At 37.7% G+C, this 21,313-nt stretch overlaps 3 protein-coding genes across 5 annotated transcripts in view; 2 read left to right on the plus strand and 1 right to left on the minus strand.

The window, feature by feature from the left end:
- prkchb (protein kinase C, eta, b) overlaps positions 1–21,313 on the minus strand; it is a 220,556-nt gene that overhangs the window by 122,612 nt on the left and 76,631 nt on the right. The gene's annotated exons all lie outside the window — the stretch shown is intronic.
- Positions 107–7,546, plus strand: six4b (SIX homeobox 4b). The gene is given in 3 exon segments (NM_131717.2): positions 107–947; positions 2,713–3,350; positions 6,515–7,546. Coding segments are annotated over 3 exon segments (1,848 nt in total). The 5' UTR covers positions 107–213; the 3' UTR covers positions 6,991–7,546.
- six1b (SIX homeobox 1b) lies at positions 15,203–17,098 on the plus strand. The gene is given in 2 exon segments (NM_207095.1): positions 15,203–15,907; positions 16,541–17,098. Coding segments are annotated over 2 exon segments (855 nt in total). The 5' UTR covers positions 15,203–15,347; the 3' UTR covers positions 16,836–17,098.

Here is a 21,313-nt window from a genome sequence, read left to right on the forward strand (position 1 = left end):
GGACGTTCCCACCGCAAACATTTATCTTCACATCGCAGTCGCTCCTCCCCGTAGAAGCGGCGAATCAAAACGCGCTCAGGACTTGGAGTCCTTTCCAACGTGGGCTGTGGAGTTAAACTTGTGGTAGAACGGGGGACGCCAGATCTTATCCACTCCACGCAGCGGCCAGATACCTGATCGTGCTTGGATGGAGGGGCGAAACCCGATCGCCTGATGTGCTGCCTGAAACCCAGAGGAGTGACTTATCAGGACGCGTTCAAAATGTCTTCTTCCTCAAGCGAGGTCATTAGTGCCGATGAGATCAAGAGGGAGAGTCGTGGGAGTGTCAAGCTGTCAGTGCTGGACCCCGCGGAGTTGCCGATGGAGAATGCCGAACTTTTGGACTGCTCGCCGGCCTCCCTGGCCTTTTCCCCCGAGCAGGTCGCGTGCGTCTGCGAGGCGCTGATGCAGGGTGGGAACGTGGACCGCCTGGCCAGGTTCCTGTGGTCACTACCGCAGAGTGACCTCCTGCGGGGGAACGAGAGCATCCTGAAGGCGCAAGCGATAGTCGCCTTCCACCATGCCCGCTACCAAGAGCTCTACTGCATCTTGGAGAACCACTCTTTCAGCCCGTCGAACCACTCGTCTCTGCAGGATATGTGGTACAAGGCGCGCTACACCGAGGCGGAGAAGGCGCGAGGCAGACCGCTGGGTGCCGTGGACAAGTATCGCTTACGCAGGAAATATCCGCTGCCTCGGACTATCTGGGACGGAGAAGAGACCGTGTATTGTTTCAAAGAGAGGTCTCGGAACGCGCTGAAGGATATGTACAAGCGGAACCGGTACCCATCTCCAGCCGAGAAGCGAAATCTGGCAAAAATGACAGGACTTTCCTTGACGCAGGTCAGCAACTGGTTCAAAAACAGGAGGCAGAGAGACAGAAATCCATCAGAAGCGCAATCGAAGAGGTAGGACGCTGCCGTAGTTATATTTATATCGTTAACTGAGAATGGAAAGCGTATGAAGGAATGCGCGAGACCGAATGGAGGACACGTTTCAGCAATGTTTTGAAATACGAAGCTTTGAGCGCTTCAATGAGGTGTACTTTTGAAGAACGTGGAGCCGGTGACGCGTTCACTCTTAAAAATAAAGGTTACTCCGTGGGTCTTTTCAGTTATTAAACTTGATCAATGAATCATTTTCGTATCCAAAGACAATTTGAAGGTTTCTTGAGCTGCCTGTATATCCATATAATTAAATGTTATCGATGTTACGTTATATCTATGGCTACTTCACTCGTTAGCTTTTCATAAATTGGAAAATTTAATTAAAATGTTTGCGTTAATTTGATAAGCAAAACAAATACCTGTCAAATATATAGCTGCTTTCAAATACAACCAAAACAGCTCATCTGTTTATTTTAGATATGATCAGCCATTAAATTAGCATAGGCATTGTCTATGTTTGTTTCTGGATTTTAAGGCCATTGTCCCACCCAGATAATCAGTCAGGGAGATCTGCACTCAATCTCCTGACGTGGCCAAAATCCTCTTCACAGCTTGAGGCATCTGAGACAGATAAGCGATTCGGCTATGTAAACTTTAGCTCGCACCTTTATGACATCGCGTTTCCAGCTGCGGTCGACATAACTCATAAGAAAGAAATAATGCACATTGAAGCTCGTAAATACGGAAAAGTCAGGTTTTGGACTGGAGTGGGTCTGTTTTTGATGTTACACTATCACCCTGACATTGATAATTACTCATTGTTTGAACGAGGATGTTAATGAACTCCTTATTCGAGTTTGTTGGATAGGAAAAGACCAACGGCGTGTGGTGTCAATAGATCTTTGTATAGATGCGGCTTGGCTGCTCGAGGGACTGAACGATGCACCCGCAGCTGTCATAGTCTGTAAAGAGACCCACCAAATGCCTTCAAGAGCTCAGATCCTTTTATCTGATTTTTGACCCCCGGGGCCAAGAGGTCCACTTTTGAAATGATGACTGAGATATTTGCAGAAAATGACTTTTAGTAAAGCAGTCTGTTTAGTAGAAGAGCAAGGGTTTACTTTAAAAGCATTACCTAACGGTATTGAAAGAGTTAAGTGCATACTGGTGATAAAGCAGTAGAGTACGCACTTAATACACACCCTTTTGATTTAGACACTTCACTGTATTTTTAATTTGGCGATTAAAAGTGAGAATTAAAAATAAAACTTTTTTGACAATTATAAATAGACATATTTATCAGATAATTATACTACTCGTCTGTTTTTAAAGGGATCATTCGGCAAAAATGAAAATTCTGTCATTGTTCAAAACATGTTTTGAGATTCTTCTTTCTGTTGAACACAAAATAAGATATTTTGAAGAAAGCTGGAAACATCCAGTGTTTATTTATTTATTTATTTTTACTATGGAAGGTTTTTTTTACAACAGGCTTTTAGCTTTCCTCAAAATATCTTCTTTTGTCTTCAACAATATAATGAAACTCATAATGGTTTATAATCACTTGAGAGTAAATAATGAGTATTTTTTTGGGTGAACTTTCCCTATTAAATCAATAAATATAATTAAAAAAATAAACAGACCAAACTAAAAGTACTACTGGTAAAGGTATTTTTGAAACAAATGAAAAAAAGAAATAAATAAAAATAAATACATAAATAAAATTCAAACCAAGCCAAAAAATAATAAATGGTCTGTTTTAAACATTTCTTTTTTTATTTTTCAGTGAGTCGGATGGCAATCACAGTACAGAAGATGAGTCCAGTAAAGGCCAAGAGGACTTGTCACCACGTCCCCTCTCAAGCGGCTCTTCCAGCTCAGTCCCACACGGAACAGCCCCCCCTACAGTTTACTCAGACGGAGGAACAACAGTCATCCAACAAATAGGAGATGTCAAAATGCCCTCACACTCAGGTGGAGGAATGAGTTATAATGGTGACCTTGCGAGCGTCAATGCTCACTACATCAACAGTGGAGCTTATGGTCACTCACACAGCAGCAATGCTCTCCTGAACGGACTTGGCGCCACAGGTGGCCATTTCTTGACCTTTGATCCTCAGAGGGTCTCCCATCACAGTCAGGAAAGGCTGTTAGGTGGGTCTTCCGTGTCTTATGCTCCATTCTCAATGGGAGTTTCTGAAACAGCCTCTGGAAAGATAGATACCATGCAGACTTTAGTTTCCAATGGTGAGGATGGAGTCATTTCTTCAGTGGTGTCCTTTGCTTCGGCCCCCTCCACACCATCCACTACCTCAGGGGGCCTTCATCTCAGCAGTTACAGCGTGGTCAATCTCCCTGGAAATGAATCTACAATGGGTCTTCCTCCTCTAATGCTGCCTCCATCATCAACATCATCCACTCACGGTAGGAAGACCTCATTTACTTAACTTCTTGCTTAAAGAAACAGTCCTCCCAAAATTTGAATGTCATATTGCTCCAAAACCAAAAAATTCCATAAATTTAGTGCATTTTAAAAACTAAGGGGTTCAGTGTTGGTTTGAATGGAATTAACTTTTATTTTATGCATAAAAACAACCTTATTTTTATTCCACAGACTAATAAATGTCAAACTGGTTTTGGAACATGAGTAAATCATGAGTGAATTTTCATTTTTGAGTTGTTTTTAAATGTTTTCCTGCCGCTTTCAGTTCAAAATGTCTGATTTTTACGCCTCTGTGTCTCATGCATGTGTCTTTGAAAATACAATAACAACAGTATCTAAAGTAGTCCGTGCACTTCTAGTGAGCTCATAAGAGCCAGAGTAATTACATCATCACTTTGGAGAATACTATGACTGAACATTTACGAGGTTAGGCTTGCCAAAAGTGACCGCAAAGATTGATGCAAAAGAGCAGAGGTTTTGCAAGAGAGCCTTGTGGGTCACGGGCAGTTGGAGTGTATTGTGGGTGAAATTGTGAGAGGCATGTGGGGGTCCAGGTCAACTGGCTTGAGGATCATACCAAATGCAGGCTCTCAACACGGTCCCCACCTCCCCTCCATGGCCCTAACCACTCACTAATGGTTCTTTCCATGAATATTTTATGGCCACATCAATAACAGCAAGGCTAGCTGTGTTCTGCTCCTCTCTCGCTCGTCTGTTTTATCCTTTAATATGCAGTTTACGAGGCACATAAAAACAAACCCACCCCTGGCTGAACTTTTGATTTAGAAGGAAAACAGTTGAGCCCAAACGGTCCAGCGAGAAAAAAGACGATATTAAAATTGTTTAGCCAAAACCCTGTTTCCTTGTGCCCATATTTTTCAAGTCGATTCAATAAAATATGTCTTCATAAAAACACAAAGTTTGATCTCCAGTGCCTCACAAATACAAAGAAACAACAATAGCAATTTCTTTGCTGCATATGAAATCCAAAATAGTGCAATACAATTTTAGATTTTTATGTTGCCTATAGTGGTCCAGATGACAAAAGAGGATTGAGTTAAATGTCCAAATGAGATGGAAGGAAAATGTGTTTCTGACCCCCTTCACACAACAGCCCTCCACCACAAACAATGTCTGCGGGAAGCTAAAGGAAACTTGTAGAAAACTTTGGTTCTCGTTTCAGAGAGTGAGCGAGTATGAAGCGGGGAAGGAGGGGTTTGGACTCCATGATTATTTATCAGACATTTGTGCAAGCCTAATGGAAGAAAAGTGTCTGGCCAAAAGCCAGAGGCTGTCACTGCAAGAGACATGTGCCAAGAACCACATTCTAGAGTTACAAGGAAATCATAGCGAGTCTAACCGCAAACAGAAAATGAAAAAGGTGTTTCATTTTACAGTTCACTAGAAAAGTTCTGAAGAAAAGAAGAAAGAGAGTACAAAGAGATACTGACTGAAAGAATGGCGGAGCAAGAAAGTAAGAAAGAGAAACAGAAGCAAACCTCCTGAGATGGAGCGACGAAGGAGTGCCATCTGGATAAACAGATCACACGTTCACGCTCTGTCCTTTCTATCTCATCTATTCTCCATTTAATTGTTATAAGCTGTAAGAGCAGCCATTGCAAACTAGAAGAAAAGAACATTGTATTAAATTGGGAACGGTTGACGTCCGGCCAAAATGTTTGGGGTTACCTTGGAGTCACAGCACAAAATGTGAACTGCTCCATCATTAAGAGATCATGTACATTAAATTCATAATTCGCTGCATATAATTATCAACATATTTTTAATTTTACAAGACAAGCTCTTCTCTAAAATTATTATTTCTTGATGAATAACAAGCTGAGCACATTAACTGAGGTAAATGTTATATTAAGTGAAATGTTTATGTTAATATATATCTGTTTTCAGTAGATTATATATTTCAAGTTCAGTATCGTATCTTTCACCATACCTTCTGACATTATTTTAGTTTGCAAACAAATAATGTATCTAAAGCACTCAAAAAGCATTGAAGTATGTGTTTTTTCACTACTTTTTCGAGTGCATTAGACTGATGATTTATTTGCAAACCTTAACAAACCCTATATGCAAAGAGCTTCTCAGGGATGGGTTGCGGCTGGAAGGGCATCCGCTGCGTAAAAACTTGCTGGATAAGTTGGCAGTTCATTCCGCTGTGGCGATCCCAGATAAATAAAGTTACTAAGCCGACAAGAAAATGAATGAATAAATTTGCAAAGAGCACCGATACATTATATACCGCTGAAGCTCCTTTTCTTTGTTTTGAATGTGTTTTTTTTTTTTTTTGCTATAACTTTAAAAAATGTCAGGTTTACATGTAGGGCAGATCGATTAATTTAAAAAGTAAATGTAATCGACATTCAGAATCTATATTCAATCTAATTTTTCCAGGTCAATTTATTCAATTTCTATCCCTACCATGTGTGGAGTCACATGACCCCACTCTGTTATGGTTAATTTATACTCATTATATTATGATTTATACTTATAATATTATTCAGCTATTATATTTCCGTCAAGTGTACACATATGGGCAGCCTTTGCATACCTGTGCACCTCTCAAAAATACTTAACGCAAGAATTGTGATTGGTCTGTTTGGTAGCGCTGACAAGAGTGGGCAGTGTGGAGAGCCTTGTTTGAGGCAATGTGTGTTCTAACTCCAGTTGTTCAGCGTTAATGTTCAACAAAGAATCATTGATAATCGATAGTGTGTTTATTTCAATTGTTTTAAAATCAAGTAATGCACCCTTCATTCAAAAATCTCTCACTTGTAATATGTAAGCATTTTTACTGTACAAAACCTGTCAGTGAACGATTAGGGCAAAAACATTAAATAAATAAAATATTCCTTTATTAATTGTAATCGAATTAAAATGCTAATTTAATCAAAATTTTGATTTTGGCCAAATCGCCAAGCCATATTTATGTGTTCCACTCAATTACAGTAGCAAAACTAGCATTTTTAAAATGTAGAATTTTGTAATTCCTTTGACAGAATCCAAAACATGCAACTTTGTTTTATCGTAACATGTGCTACTTCATGAATTCATTCATTTACTATGATTAGCAGACATAGTGAACTACATTAACTGAACTTGATTATACTTCCTCTTTTATCCCTAACAGGATGTGCTCCTTTGGGCAACGTAGTCAGTGACTCTTCCCAGCACTCAAGCCAAACTCTGCTCTACTCCCAGACTGTAAAGCAGGAGCCCCTGGATGTGCCTGGAAGCTATGCTTATCCTTCTGATATGCCCCTGGACCAAGGTAGCAACCTGGGCTATACAGCCTCCCTTTTCCTCTCGTCGTCCTCCAGTAGTGGTTCTCTTCCCTCTACCATCACAGCTACAGTCACCTCAACCCTCTCCAACTCCGATGTCCACCATGCTCTGAATCAAGCAGGACGTGGCCTCCAAGAGGATGGTGTAGCTCTGTCTTCAGACTACAGGTCTCAAGACATCCATCTGCCCAACAGCCTGCAGGTTGTTTCTAGGGAAGGAGAAGGTCCAGTCAGGGTTGTTTGTGGGGATTTGGATATGGAGGGGAAAGAGCTGGCCAAGCTGCAGACTGTACAGATGGACGATGATGGAAGCGACCTCTGATGATGTCAATAATGCATTTCACTCGTGCTGGACTGGTTTTGTCACGCCGCATTGTGCCCTTATGGACGCTTTAAGCACAAATCATTCTCATATGAACCCTAGCGATGGATGTAAAAATGCGAACAGTGCCTTCCTGTCCTGATATATCCCAACTTGCACTAAGAGGGCTGCAGAACTTACCAGGCAATGCACTGACTTTTGGAAGATTATTTAGCTGCAGTCTTTATACTGTCACCTCAAAAACAAAATACTAAATACCTGTTAAAAAGCACAACTGTGCTCTGAATCAAATAATGCAGCTTTATAGTGATTGTTTTCTTTTAACAGGATTTTATTGATGCACAGATGCATTTTTGTTGTTGTTGTTGTTGTTTATGGTCTTTTTGTATTTAATTTTTTTGTGTGTGAAGATGCAAATGTGATAAAGCTTATTTTGTTATGCTTGACTTGAGGAATTTTATGTTACAGAATTTTTTTAATTCAAACTGACAAGTCTCTTTCTACATATCCAAGCGTGGACTTGTGTGGAAGCTAGATAACAAGCCATTTATTTGAAGGAACTTATCAAGAATTCTGAAGTTTTTATTGATTTGTGTGAGTTGGATGTGTTTTGTAATTTACTGTAGCATTCATTTCTCCTGAATAGTCACATGTAGCAGTTTGGCGAATTTTCATGGGCAAAATGCATTCATTCAAATAAGAATGTGACAAAATTCCACACACATCTTTTGGATTCAAGCCGATCAAAATAATGCAGTTTTAGTTTGACTTTTGTGTGTGTGTGTGTGCGTTGTGCTACACTTTTAAAGGTAACACTTAATTTTGATGGTCTATTTGAGTATTAGTAGACTGTCTGCTTAATGTCTGTAGATACTGCTCCTTCAACAGACATTTAACCAAAGCAATCTCGCAGCAATTCGTATCTTTTTGATTTAGTGGTTAATTGAAAACAAATTTGTACGATCTCATTCGTAATTTAGTATGATTTGCTCATCACCAAGGGGTGGGGTTGGGTGACACGCCTCCTTTTTAAAATCGTACTGAACTCATACGAATTCGTACAAATTAGCCACTAAACTGACAAAACGTAAAATACTTACGTTTCCTCATGAGATCGGGCTGCATTTAACTCACTATAAGACAATTTGCAAGTACATGTCAACTTACACTAAACCTAACCCCAACCTAACAGTCTACTTTTAATCTAATGAGAATTAGTTGGCATGTAGATGATTAAATTCAACGAACGGACCATCAAAATAAAGTGTGACCTTTTTAAATTCCAATTATTACTTTATTTTTGCCATGAAATTTCACTAAGGTTATTACACCTTTCCACCAAACCTCTGTACATACTGCAAGAACCACAAGAAAACTTCAAACGTCAGTCTTGCTTGAAAGAAGCCTATTTTTCTAACCCCTTCTACCCTATTAAATATTTATATTTGTACATATATAATGAATGATCCCAGGGTTGTCTATGTCACTGACACCGGTGTTTCACAATAGAGTCCCAAGTCTGATAACTCAATAAGTAACGGGAATGACATCACTTTCAATGAATCATGGCTTATTGGAAGCACCAGGTAAGATCGGCTATATGTTTTTAACCAATGGCAGGCGTGGACATCCAAGACTCTATCTTTTTAACCAGATCAGGCTACAACTTGGACCCCCTGGATGGCTGGCGGTGATCTCAGACATTACTAATGCATGGTCGTACGCATATGCAGCACGGTGGAGATCAAGCTTGTGTTCTCACCAGAGGCGTCGTCTGTGATCTCTGGCCAAAGCCTGGCAGCTGAATAAGCCCTGCTCACTCTTAAAGTGTCATATGGTACCTGTCATGACATTACTCAAAGTAAAGGTCATCCAAAAAGTCAGAGTATATGAGGAGAAGTTACATATCCTTATTAGATTTCCTGAAACGTCCTCACATGATCTTGTAGGAATAGACTTTTGGCTCGGACTCTAGGGCAAAATGCAGACTCATCGTTTGGTAGATTATTAAAGGGCGATAAGAGATATACTATGTTCTTTGAATAATTAAAAAGGATTTCACTAGGACATTCGTGCACAACAAGATCATTCTTGAAAATAAAAGGTTTCAAAATATATTTCTTTCTACACTGTAAAACCCAACAGTCAACTTTATCAAATGGCATGAGTGTAGTTAACTCATAATTTACTGAAAGTTAATTCTACTCAATTGAAAACTCAGTGTTAGTTATTTATGAGTTAAATACCTCATTACTTTAACTTAACTGGAGCAAATACTTGGTTAGATTTTTTTTTAAACTCAAATGGTTTGTTGCAATCGGTTTCCTCAAACAGTTTGAGCTGACTTAACTTATGAAGCTTTACGGTACTCAGTTGGTTTGAGTTCTCTTCATTTATTGAGTTTTACTGTGCTGGATTAAGATCACAGTACTTATTAGGATTAGTTTTTGAACTTAAATGATTTGTTGCAACTGGTTTGCTCAATTTGTTTGAGTTACCTTAACTTATTTGGATTCACAGTGTAGTGATGCTATATAGAACAATCATATTTGGTTCCTCAGAGTCAGATAACTTTATGTGGACATTTCTTTTGTAGAACATTTTTAAATATTTCTTTACACTATAAAGTATCTTTTTTGTGTGCAATAGAAAAGTTGTTTGGGTGTACTGTAAAAGGTTCTTTGTGAAACCATCAATGCCAACAAAGAACCATTCGTTTTAATGATGTATAATGGACCACAGCAATATATATTTTGATTGACAGGGCTAATATATATGTACATTTTGATTAATTGTCCAATAAAAGATCCCAAAGGGAGTTTTGTGGTGATGTCATTAAGAACATTTTGGTTTCACAAAGAAGCTTTAAGCAGGACTTAAAAGAACCAGTATGATGAATGTTTTAAAAATCTAAAGGAGAGTTTATATATGGAAAAATGCTTTGGGTGTTCTTTCAAGACGCCATAATTCTAAAAGAAAACGTTTAATTTTTAAGACTGGAATGGTAGCATGTAACAAATTATGATCTTTTGACAAGGTCAATTTTGATCACCTAAGAAAGTGTGAAAGTAGTATCTAAAGTCTGTTTACTGCTGTGGGAACGTTTCTGTCTCTTGATGCACAGTTGTCTGCACCAGCCCGTGTGAGTCAGCGCTAATTGAATGGCGCCCAGGTAGGATTTGCTCTATTGCACAAAGGAGGAGAGAAAAAAGCACACTGGGTAAAGAATCTATTGTTACCTGCCCAAAGGTGACCCTGTCGCCTAGGGCACCAGATTAGCTGATTGCCAGGTATCAGATGGCGCCTCCTGGAATACTGTAGGGTAAGAAAGCGCTATTGTCTGGGCCTTTAAGCAAAGAACTGGTGGGCGCAAGAAAGAGGGACATGTGTGTTTCATGTCCCATTTCCCCTTGGCAGACTATATGTCACTGAGCATTTCATGGGAAGCGGTGTTATGTTGCGTTTCTGTATTATTGAAATACAAAATACGTCACTCCATCTCCTCGTAGCATGAATGGGATGGTTTATTGGGGCGACCTTAAAGCTCTTTTCATCTTTTATAACAAAAGGCACAGAAGGGAAAAACACCTTCCTTTTAATTCGCTCTCCAGTTTCACGAAAAGAATGTGCAAGTGCAAGGAACGGTCACTTAGTGTGGGTGAAGTTCACCAAATGTTAAATCTACATATACATGAAGCGACATGAACGAGTAACAATAATTTCACACTCCACAAGGCTTTTGTATGTGTTTTTAAACATGGCGAAGATGTTCATAAATCCGAAGAAAGGCAGGTCATAAAATAGGAGGAACCCTGCAGAAGTGGGCTTATTAAAGAAACTGACCCCTGACTTTTTCTGGAGGTTTCAAAGTGTGACATTTAGTGAAGCACAGCAGACTGTGAAGTACGTGTAACCGGACCCTTGTGCCCACTGCACCACAGCACTATACACTGTGCTAATGTGAGGTCAAGGGGCAACAGGGTCTGAGACCCTGCACTTCTACACCCCCTCTTAAATATAAGTCTTTGTAAATATGTTTGGTTTGGGAAAAAAACTGAGTGAGCATTTTATGTTTTGAAGAAATTATGTCCACAGACAGAAATAACATTTTAAGCACAATAATTATATAAATTGTAATTGTATTTTAATAATAGATCAAATATGAAACATATTTATAATTGCAAAAGTTAACTTTAGTTTACTTTCATTTTTCTATAATTACATTACTATCAATTCAATAATATGTGTATGTTAATTTATTTATCTTATTATTAATATTCTTTTGCAAGTTTCTAAATCTAAAAAATGTCATTTGCAAATCTCTAGACATCCAAGCCAGCAGGGGGCAGTGCTGCTAGTCTTGATTATGTACAATCCATTAAATATAAGGGATGCTGGGTTTAAATGCTTTTTGAGAGTTTTCTGACCCCAGTTTGCTGTGACTTTGCAAAAATCTAAAAATTACTGCTTATGTGGAAAACAAAACTGCTAATGGATTTAGTGGAATAGTAAATGCAAATATTTAAGTCACGCATAAAAAAGGTTAAAAAAATGGTAGAAACACATAAATGTGTTCTGTTACATGCAATGAGTTCAGGGTGTGCAGCAAATTTCTCAAATAACTGCATGGAACTGATCATTATCACTGGTGTTTTAGATTAGAATGAGGAAAAGACAAACAATGTGAGAGAAAAAAATCACATTACAAGTGTTTGATTTCCATGCTCCATTAAGATAGTAAAACACATTCTCTTGCTTTTTTTTCCACAGGGTGATATAGTAAACATAAAAGTACAATGCTAAAATAATAATGTATAAATAGAATGATTTAATGTATTCACAATCTTTGAAAGGTTTCTTTTAAAAAACAACCATAAATAACTTTTTTTTTACATTAATATCTCTTTTAGGACAACTGGTAATACAAAAAATATTGAACAGTTTCATAAAAAATATCTTATTTCATAGGAACATTTTAAAAATGCAGTAGGTAATTAATCTGTACTGTCTCCCCAGCAGATGAAAACTGAGGACCGTCCTCTACTGAGGACAAATGAACAAAAAATCAATGCCTGTCTAGTACAGTAATTCAAACTCTGCTTTCTTTAAAAGAGTAATTAAATCGAATGTAATTTTAAAGTTATAGACATCAATAATATAATATAACCCTACTGTTTTTCTGCATATAGAGGAAGCTGTCATCATGGCCCACACCTTTGGTATTTTAAAAAAATATATATAACAATTATGTATAAATATTTTATACTTTTGTCCAAATAGGATAAAATAAAATTATTTTTTGTATTAACTTTCATCAATAACCCATAAAAACTATTTAAATCATGCATTCACAATTATACTAATTAAAAACATTATAAATAATGGCTTATTAAAATAAGAGAACAGGCCCTGCGCTAACATTATCCATTGTATACTTGCCTTGAAAACTGGTTGTAATAAATTATCTTTAAAAGGCAATTTGTTTAATATTTTATCAGAACTATACTAAAATAATATTTATTTATTTAGCTAACTATCTTGCTTCATCTGATAAAAGTATGTTCCACTATCCTGAACAACCCATCAGCGGGTGTAGCACATAGGCCTACAATGTCAAATATTATATACCTTCGACTTTAAGGTTTATCCCATTCTTACTACGACATTTCAGTCCAAGAAAAAAGACTGCTATACCACAACTAATCATGGCGCAACATAAACTTCATTATGAAAAAAGCAGATTTTTTTTAAGTAAAGGCAGGATTAATTCTCCCTCGTTTTTATTTTTACATTAGCCAAAGCTTCAGACTTGAACTACCTTTGACTCTCTCCTTGACAGCAATTTATTTTTGTTTCTATTTAATCGTCGTATTTATGTTATGCGCATTTACTGATGTAATTAAGCTATACTTCTGTGCGTGCTGTTTCACTAGCTCTTTCAACACTGAAAAATAAGAACCTGTTTACATTAGCCTAGTTGGACATTCTGCTTTACCATATCAATTTATTAATTCAGCTATTTCCATTTAATGCGTGTGGAGAGTTATGGACGTGACTGAAACTTTAAGAGAATGACCTCATTGTTGTTCAATGTATACAGCCTACCGTGATGCTTTTTTTGCGGGAAGCGGTTTATGGTGTGTTTACCATTGGTATGTGTGCAGGAGTTCGCGTCGACCTTGCCAACCCTCGCCTTTAGGCCATAAAAGAGCACATCTTGAAATGATCAAGGCCTGAGAACGGGCACGGCCTTTCGATTTCTGAGGTTTAAGGAGGGGGCGCGCCGCAATGTGGTGGAGACATTACGACAACCCGAGCGCCGTCAATCACAGACCCGTGTGCTGTTACACCGAAGCTGATACTCGACCCTACTGACGAATTGACCTAAATGTCGTTAAATTCAATAAAGTCTGCAGTCACACACAGCAACGGAAAATTGTTTGAGAATTAGGAAACCACCGTTGCCATCTTATGAAACTTAATTTAATCCGATGACAAATAAATCAATGTAGAAGACAAAATAATTGGCCTAATAGCTCTGTTAAAAATAAAGAGCGAAACTATACATTGTTTTCGTATTGCAGCTAAATATTGTGATCTTCTTACATTTACAAAAGTAGATTAAATAATTGAACAAATAACATTGTATTGCCTTTAATTAAAAATGTTTTGCCAACAAACATTTATTTTTAATTTCATTTTTCAAGTCCAGAAACGAAATAGGCACATCTTGAGTCTTTATATGTTCCCATATTTCTTGTGCCTTGAGTGATCTTTCGGGACAGATGGATGGGGCAGCTTTCATTAGCCTGCTCCTCTCTGACCCCTCAGAGACAGTGGGTAAAAAGTTGTTTTCACAGGTGTACGGATTGGCTGCTAAAACCGATTAAGTCTTCGTTTTATCCCAACGTCTTGCGGCTTGCAAGATCATTTTAGCCCCATATCTGGTGGAAGCTTCATAAGTATAATCTGCATTAATGGGCCAGTGCATAAAGAGCGTCTTAAAAATGAACGCCGCATCTCAAATTAAATTAAAAGAGGTGCTCCATTCTGGGTGAGTGATTGTGAGTTTTGCGTCGCCGTGGTGTCAGGTTGCAGATTTCGACGAAGATAAAGAAACGCGATCTATGCCTTAAAACAGCGTCTGGATGGCAAAGACCTCGACGAACACAGAACTCATTTACTAATGCACTGGTTTTAGATTTCACTGTACAGGGAAGAGAGAGAGAGAGAGAGAGAGAGAGAGAGAGAGAGAGAGAGAGAGAGAGAGAGAGAGAGAGAGAGAGAGCTGGGAAGGATGCATTTTTTTCTGTGTAAAGAATACAAATCATTTTGCTAAAGGCTTTGTTTCATGTTTTGATTTCAATAAAAGGAAGGTAAAACTATAAATATTAGCCCTACATTTTATTCTAAATTGCATTTCTATTATAAAGCTTATTTAATATTATATTTGGTCGATTTTGTGGGACTGAATCAAAATTAGACTAGTCTACTTATTATCTTATAGGGATTGTTTTCTCGTAAACAAATGCTTCAGTCTTATAACGCCATTAGAGGGAGTTTTGCACGTACAGTCAAATAGTATGAAAAAGCCAGCGGCGCTGCTTATCTAGAGACCAGCATTAGGTTATCTTACCAGCTCGAGAGGCTGATTGTTTTTAATGGAGCTCCAAATATCTCTGCGTTAATCTAGACCTCGCGCGCAGCGTGTGCCCCTGACAATGGCGCAAGCCAAGCAGAGTGAAAATAATTATGTAGCAATCAACTGCATATGACTATTTTTTTTCTGAGCAGAATTATCTAATGCTCAAAGCATACATTTTTTGTCATAACTGTATTAATGAAGACAATACCGTTAATCCGACTTTATTGATAAAATATTGTTTAATCAATTTCTAATGCAATGTGGTAAAATAAACGTGCTCAAAAACTGCAGAAGCTTTGGCTGCAATAAGAGCGTGCGTTGCCTTCAGACAGTTGCTATAATTGATTAGTATCGAGGTGCCCGGCTCCCTCAGGTAGAACTGGAGACGGGGGATCCAGTTTCAGACCACCGAGTCCCCGTGGGAGGAAATGGAAGCAGAGCTCCTCTCGCACTGCTGCTGGGGATAGGGCAACTGGAGAGCCAATCAGCAGTCGCGCAGTACTCTTTTAGCGCGACATGAGTCGACAGTGAGCAAACTGTCTCCAACAATCACCCAAAACTTCACGGCGCGCGCAGAGGACATCTCCAACCCCAAAAAAACTTGTCAAGCGACTTGGTCGCTCTCATTAATCGAAGGCAAACGGGGTGTCGCCCATTCCGCTTCCTTCGTAGCATCCAGAGGAGAGCGGTTTGGTAGCGGGAGTCAGGCGTCATGTCAATGTTGCCTTCTTTCGGGTTTACGCAGGAGCAAGTCGCGTGTGTGTGTGAGGTGCTTCAACAAGGGGGGAACCTCGAGCGTCTCGGACGATTTCTGTGGTCTCTCCCGGCTTGCGATCATCTCCACAAAAACGAAAGCGTCCTCAAAGCCAAGGCTGTCGTCGCCTTCCATCGTGGAAACTTCAGGGAACTTTATAAGATACTAGAGAGCCACCAGTTCTCTCCGCACAATCACCCGAAGCTGCAGCAGCTGTGGCTTAAGGCCCATTACATTGAGGCTGAGAAGCTGAGGGGGCGACCGCTGGGAGCCGTGGGGAAATACCGAGTGCGCAGGAAATTTCCTCTGCCTCGCACAATATGGGACGGAGAGGAGACCAGCTACTGTTTTAAGGAGAAGTCCCGCGGGGTGCTGCGAGAGTGGTACACGCACAACCCCTATCCATCTCCTCGGGAAAAGAGGGAGCTGGCCGAGGCCACAGGACTGACTACCACACAAGTGAGCAACTGGTTTAAAAACAGACGGCAGAGGGATCGCGCAGCGGAGGCGAAAGAAAGGTAATTAAGCGCCTTTCAAATCATCTGTGATCAAAATAAAAATGCGTCACCTAAACCTATTTAAGATGCTCATAACGCTTCTCATCTGACTGTTGTTGGCGCAGCGCTGATGATGTGCTTGTTGACATCTTGGTTCCAAGAGCGCCGTTTTATTTTAGACAGACCTGTTGGTATATTATTAGACAGACTTTTATAGAGATTCCAGTCGCATCAGCGTAAAACTGTTACTTAAGGATTTATTTCTGATTTAACCTTTACCGTAGGTTATATTTCATTTCGATTTCCACAAAAAATAATGCTAACTGTCATATAAAAGGCTAATCTATTTGTTAACTAAAAAACAAATTAATTTATGGTACCAGATAGATTTTTTTTAGACTTCTACCTTACATTTTATTTTAATTATTTATTTTATTTAGTGAGGAGTAGCCTACTAATTAAGAGAACATGTCTGATTAAAAAGAAAATGTTGGTGACCATGCCGAAAATGTTAAATTGCAGCATATGTTTTAAGAATTTATCAAAGTTCTGTTATCCGTCATGGATTTAGATTCGCAAAGCCTACAGATTTATATTTTGCACAACATATTGTATCCAAAACATACAGTGATAACCTCTCATCTTATTTGACAGGGAAAACAGCGAGAACAACAACACGGGCGCTAACAAACAGAACCAGCTGTCACCGCTGGACGGCGGGAAGTCCCTGATGTCAAGCTCGGAGGACGAATTCTCGCCCCCGCAGAGTCCTGACCAGAACTCCGTGCTCCTGCTCCAGGGTAATATGAGCCACCCCGGCGCGTCCGCGTACTCCATGACCGGTCTCGGCGCCGCACAGTCGGTACACGGCATGCAAGGACACCCACATCAGCTCCAGGATTCATTACTGGGACCTTTAACTTCAAGTCTAGTGGACCTAGGCTCTTAAGTGATTGCGACTAAGCTTTTATTTATTTTTGTTTATTTTGTACCAAATATAGACTATGATCTGCCACTTTTACTGTATATATAAGGGAAAATGAACATTAAAATATAAGTAAAAATCCTAGTTTTTCTCTGGTTTTCAGAGAAATACTCAGTGGTACACTTTACCGTGGTAGACTATTACGGACTGACATTTGCCAAGTCGTTAAACTGGTCAGAAGACAAACCAAAAAGCAGTTAATAAAACTATTCTTTCCTTCAAACTCATAACACGTTCTTCTAGCATTTATCATGCTGTTTTGCACCAATAAAATCCAAAGATGAGTCCTTGAAAAACCTTTTCTATTTAAATGCAATTTCGAGATGATCATTTTCGCCAAACATCTTCGATGAAAAGAATATTTACATGAAGCGTCATGTCTTTTAATTTCAATATATAGGCTACATAATTTACAATACACCATTGCATTTAAATGTGGGTTTATGTAATGTTTATGTTGCCTTCTTTTAAATGAAGACAAAAAAAAAAAACAAGAAGAAAGACCGCAATCTATTATTTTGGTAATTAAATATATAATCTATCTAAAATAACATAAAACATCATTGCAGCCAGGAGGCCAAATAATGAATCTACCGTGTTTTTCCCGCTTTTCATCTAAATCTAATTTAGACAATAACATTAAACCAAACGCTAAAGAACGATATAAGTTGTATTATAAATTGATTATAAATTGTTCTAATAGTTTGTAAAATATAACTAAGAAAATACTTAGAAATAAATAAGAAATAGGCCTACATTAAATTAAATAAATGAAAATATATGGTACTATTACAGTGCGGTAATATTTTGTTAGAATAAAACCCCTTTATCCAGCTCATCCCTATATAATATACTCATGTCACAAACGTCCACTTAATAATGTGGGTCAACAAAAAGCCGGGAGTTGTTGATTTTCCTTTAGCCTCAGGAGGCGCGTGTTGCTTTTGTGGTCGCAGTGCATCGTTGGGTTTGTAGTGGGGTGTTTACTTTGCGCTCTCCCAATGTTTGTTCTGGTGGTTCTGGGCCAAAGAGAAGACATACCAGCTGCGGGAGGCAAACTCACGTGGCTTCATTCATAAGTTTCTTTTGAGCAAAAACGCAAACATGGGTTTCAGGGCCAGCTGACCTATGTTCTTGTTGTCTCATAGACAAGATTTAAAAAACTTAAGACAACAACAATGATAATGTTAATAATGATGTCTTCTATCATTCGTAACACTCACAAAATAACATTATTTATCACTGCTCAGCATTAAAATACGGTCATATTGAAAGAAAAAAAAAAAAAAACTTTTACAAGGACCCCTGAACGTTAGCCCAGCGAAATGTTAAGTAACTATTCTGCCTCCCACCCATCTTCCACGCACGCATGTCAAGGTAATTGTTTTTAACAGAGAGTACCGAGGATTTCCGGCCGCTAATCGGAACCAGTTGCTTGCGCTATAGGTCCGCAATGTAGAGCATTGGAGGCACAGAACCGCCCATAGAGGGGCACTTCAATTCTGCCCCAAGGGTACCAAAACGTGCACTTTTGACGTTGAATGCAACATTTTTTGACAGCCGTGGGGACCATTTTTCTTTCTTTTATTCGATTCTATCGCGCATTATCTTTGTTTTAGCAATTAGATAATCAAGAAACTACACATGCTTAATAAAATTAATATATTATTTCGATTGAATGCATTTGCTGTAAAAAACTGTTTTAAATCTTAGATTTAAATTTTAACAATCCAACAATGTTCAGGTTAATTATGCATTTTTTACAGGGTGATTGTGGGAAAAAAAACACTATACTGAATAAAAGTGCAAAAACTGATACCTTAAAGTATTAATTTTACATCTGACCAAATTTAAATATGCTTTATATGAGAACAATTGTGGAATGTAGAGATTGAAAAAAGTGAAATCATAAACATTATAAAAAGATCTGCATTATAAAAGCATATATAAAATACATACAGTGCTCAGTAAAATTTAGTACAGCCCATTTTGAAAATTCATATTTTTATCAATTTCTCAGTGAATATATAGGCTATGTATTTTGGTGCATTTAAACAAAACAGATTTATTAAACAGATATATTTATTAAAATTATATTTTAGTCACCAAACATATATAGAAATTGAAAGACAATACAAATCAATTCAAGCTAAATATAGCAGAAAACAATTACAACCTACAAAATTTCAACTAAATATTTCAATTTATTTTGCTTCTCTTGATTTTTCCTTTTTTAAAATGTATATTTAATATTGTTCTATAACACATAAATTTGGCTGTTGTTTTCGGACCGCTATTGTAGGTTAGATAAACTCCAGATTTGGCTTCAGTACTGAGTAATCTATATACACAAGTGTAATATATAGCTTTTGAGGGGTGTACTTAGATATGCTGTGCACTGTACATATACAAAATTTGTAGTTCACCAACATCCCTGCCCCATCCCACAAATTTAAAAAATGTGAATTAAAAAAATTACCCTCATGCTGCTCCAAACTTACTTTTATGTGGAAAACAAAAGACAACATGATCAACATTTTTCCAAATATCTCCATAGTTTTCTGCAATTTTTAGTTTTTATGTAAAGCTACACAGCTATTTATTTATTATTATTAAAATTATATTATTATTACTTTAAATCCTGCAGGATTTGGGCTACATAAAAAAAAAAAAAAAAAAAAAAAATATATATATATATATATATATATATATATATATATATATATATATATATATATATATATATATATATATATATATATATATATATATATATACAATTAATTATTATGGGACACCTCTCACAAAATTATATATATATATATATATATATATATATAATTTTGTGAGAGCTGTCCCATAATAATTAATTGTATTGAAATGGAACGGACAAAATAAAAATATCCAGTGCTCTATATCAGGCTTTCCTCGATATACCACAACCATTAACAGTAGAGCAAAAAAACAAATGTGGCCTATGCTTTTAAAATAAATGTTCTGTTTTTTAGCGTAAAGAGCAGGCGAGTTGGGAAAGAGAGTTTGGAGCTCAACTGGGCCAAGGCTGCTTTTTTAAAGGGTTCAGGTTTCCAGTCCCTCATTCCCTCTCGGAGTAAGAGCTCTACAGCACTGTAAACCAAGGTGAGCACACAAAGCCGAGGCCTGTGCTGAACGTAAATGAGACAAATAGAGTGTTTCTCATGTGGGAAGAAAAGGGTTCGGCTGTAATGTGAGCAGCCTTTGTGGGGTTTAGGAGGGGGAATGACTGAGTGCTATTTTCTTCACAGATAATAGTTGAGACTTTTGGGAGTTGTTAAGGGGGGGTAAAGGAGAACAGGTGGGCTTCATGGCTCCCTGCCCTTCCCCGTATTACCTTTTGTCACCTGAGCTCAGGTCATCCCTCGCCTCAAGGTTCGGCTCAGTGAGGCATCATGGGATTACGGGACAGGGACAAACAAACAAAACACACATAGGCCAAAATGTTTGGAAGCTGTACAGACCGAAAAGGTTATATCTGTGTGACCACAGTATCTATGACAAATTAAGATGCAGATGGTTGAGAAAAAATAGACGTAAACTGTTTGAATGAGTGCTAGAATTTAAAAGATTAAGACGGTTTTGTGTTGGAGGCAAATGTTAGTTTGTGCTAACAGCTTATAATAAATCACCCGAGTGTTCAGGAGCGGCTGAGCATCCGCGATGATATGTGAAAGTAGTTTTCCATATGGCTGTATGTCAAAGACTATGGGTTTAAATATGTTGAGAATCCTTTATTAACTCTAGGGGACTCTGAATGGCCAATCAAACATTTATTATAATGTAGAATCCTTTTTTTCTTTTAAAAATAGACAGTATTTATCAGTTTTATTATATAATATTCAACTTTCTTTTTTTAATTATCATAGGATTTATCACAGCAAACACAACGGATTGCATTACTTTCTTTCCAGAGACCAAAAAAAGAGAGAGAAAGAGATTCAAGACTATCTTTTTTTTTAAATCTTGTGTTCTACAGTTTCTTTTAAAAACAAACAAACAAGTAATACAATTGGCAGATCCCCTAGTACCTCAAAAATATGCCAATTTGTCAACTGTAGAAAACCTAATGGAGGATTTAAATGTATTACAACCAAGAATTATATGAAATATAAAGATAAGATCCATCAATATTATTTAATATTTTTATCTATGTTATTAAAAGTGACTTCTCATCATGTCCAAAACTGTATGATTTTATTTCTTCGACTTGATTACAAAAGAAGATATTTTGAAGAATGCTGTTATCAATACAATGGAAGACTTGGGGCTCAAAATTAAACTGGACCAAACTGACTTTCATCAAATAGACAAAAAGAATGAAAAAAAAGTAAAAAAAAAGATATATTCAAGAAAAGAAAAATATTTGTGATTTAGGCAAAATGTAATTATCGTGGTATTGAGTAAAA

This window comes from Danio rerio, chromosome 20 (genome assembly GCF_049306965.1).
Source record: "Danio rerio strain Tuebingen ecotype United States chromosome 20, GRCz12tu, whole genome shotgun sequence".
NCBI lineage: Eukaryota > Metazoa > Chordata > Actinopteri > Cypriniformes > Danionidae > Danio > Danio rerio.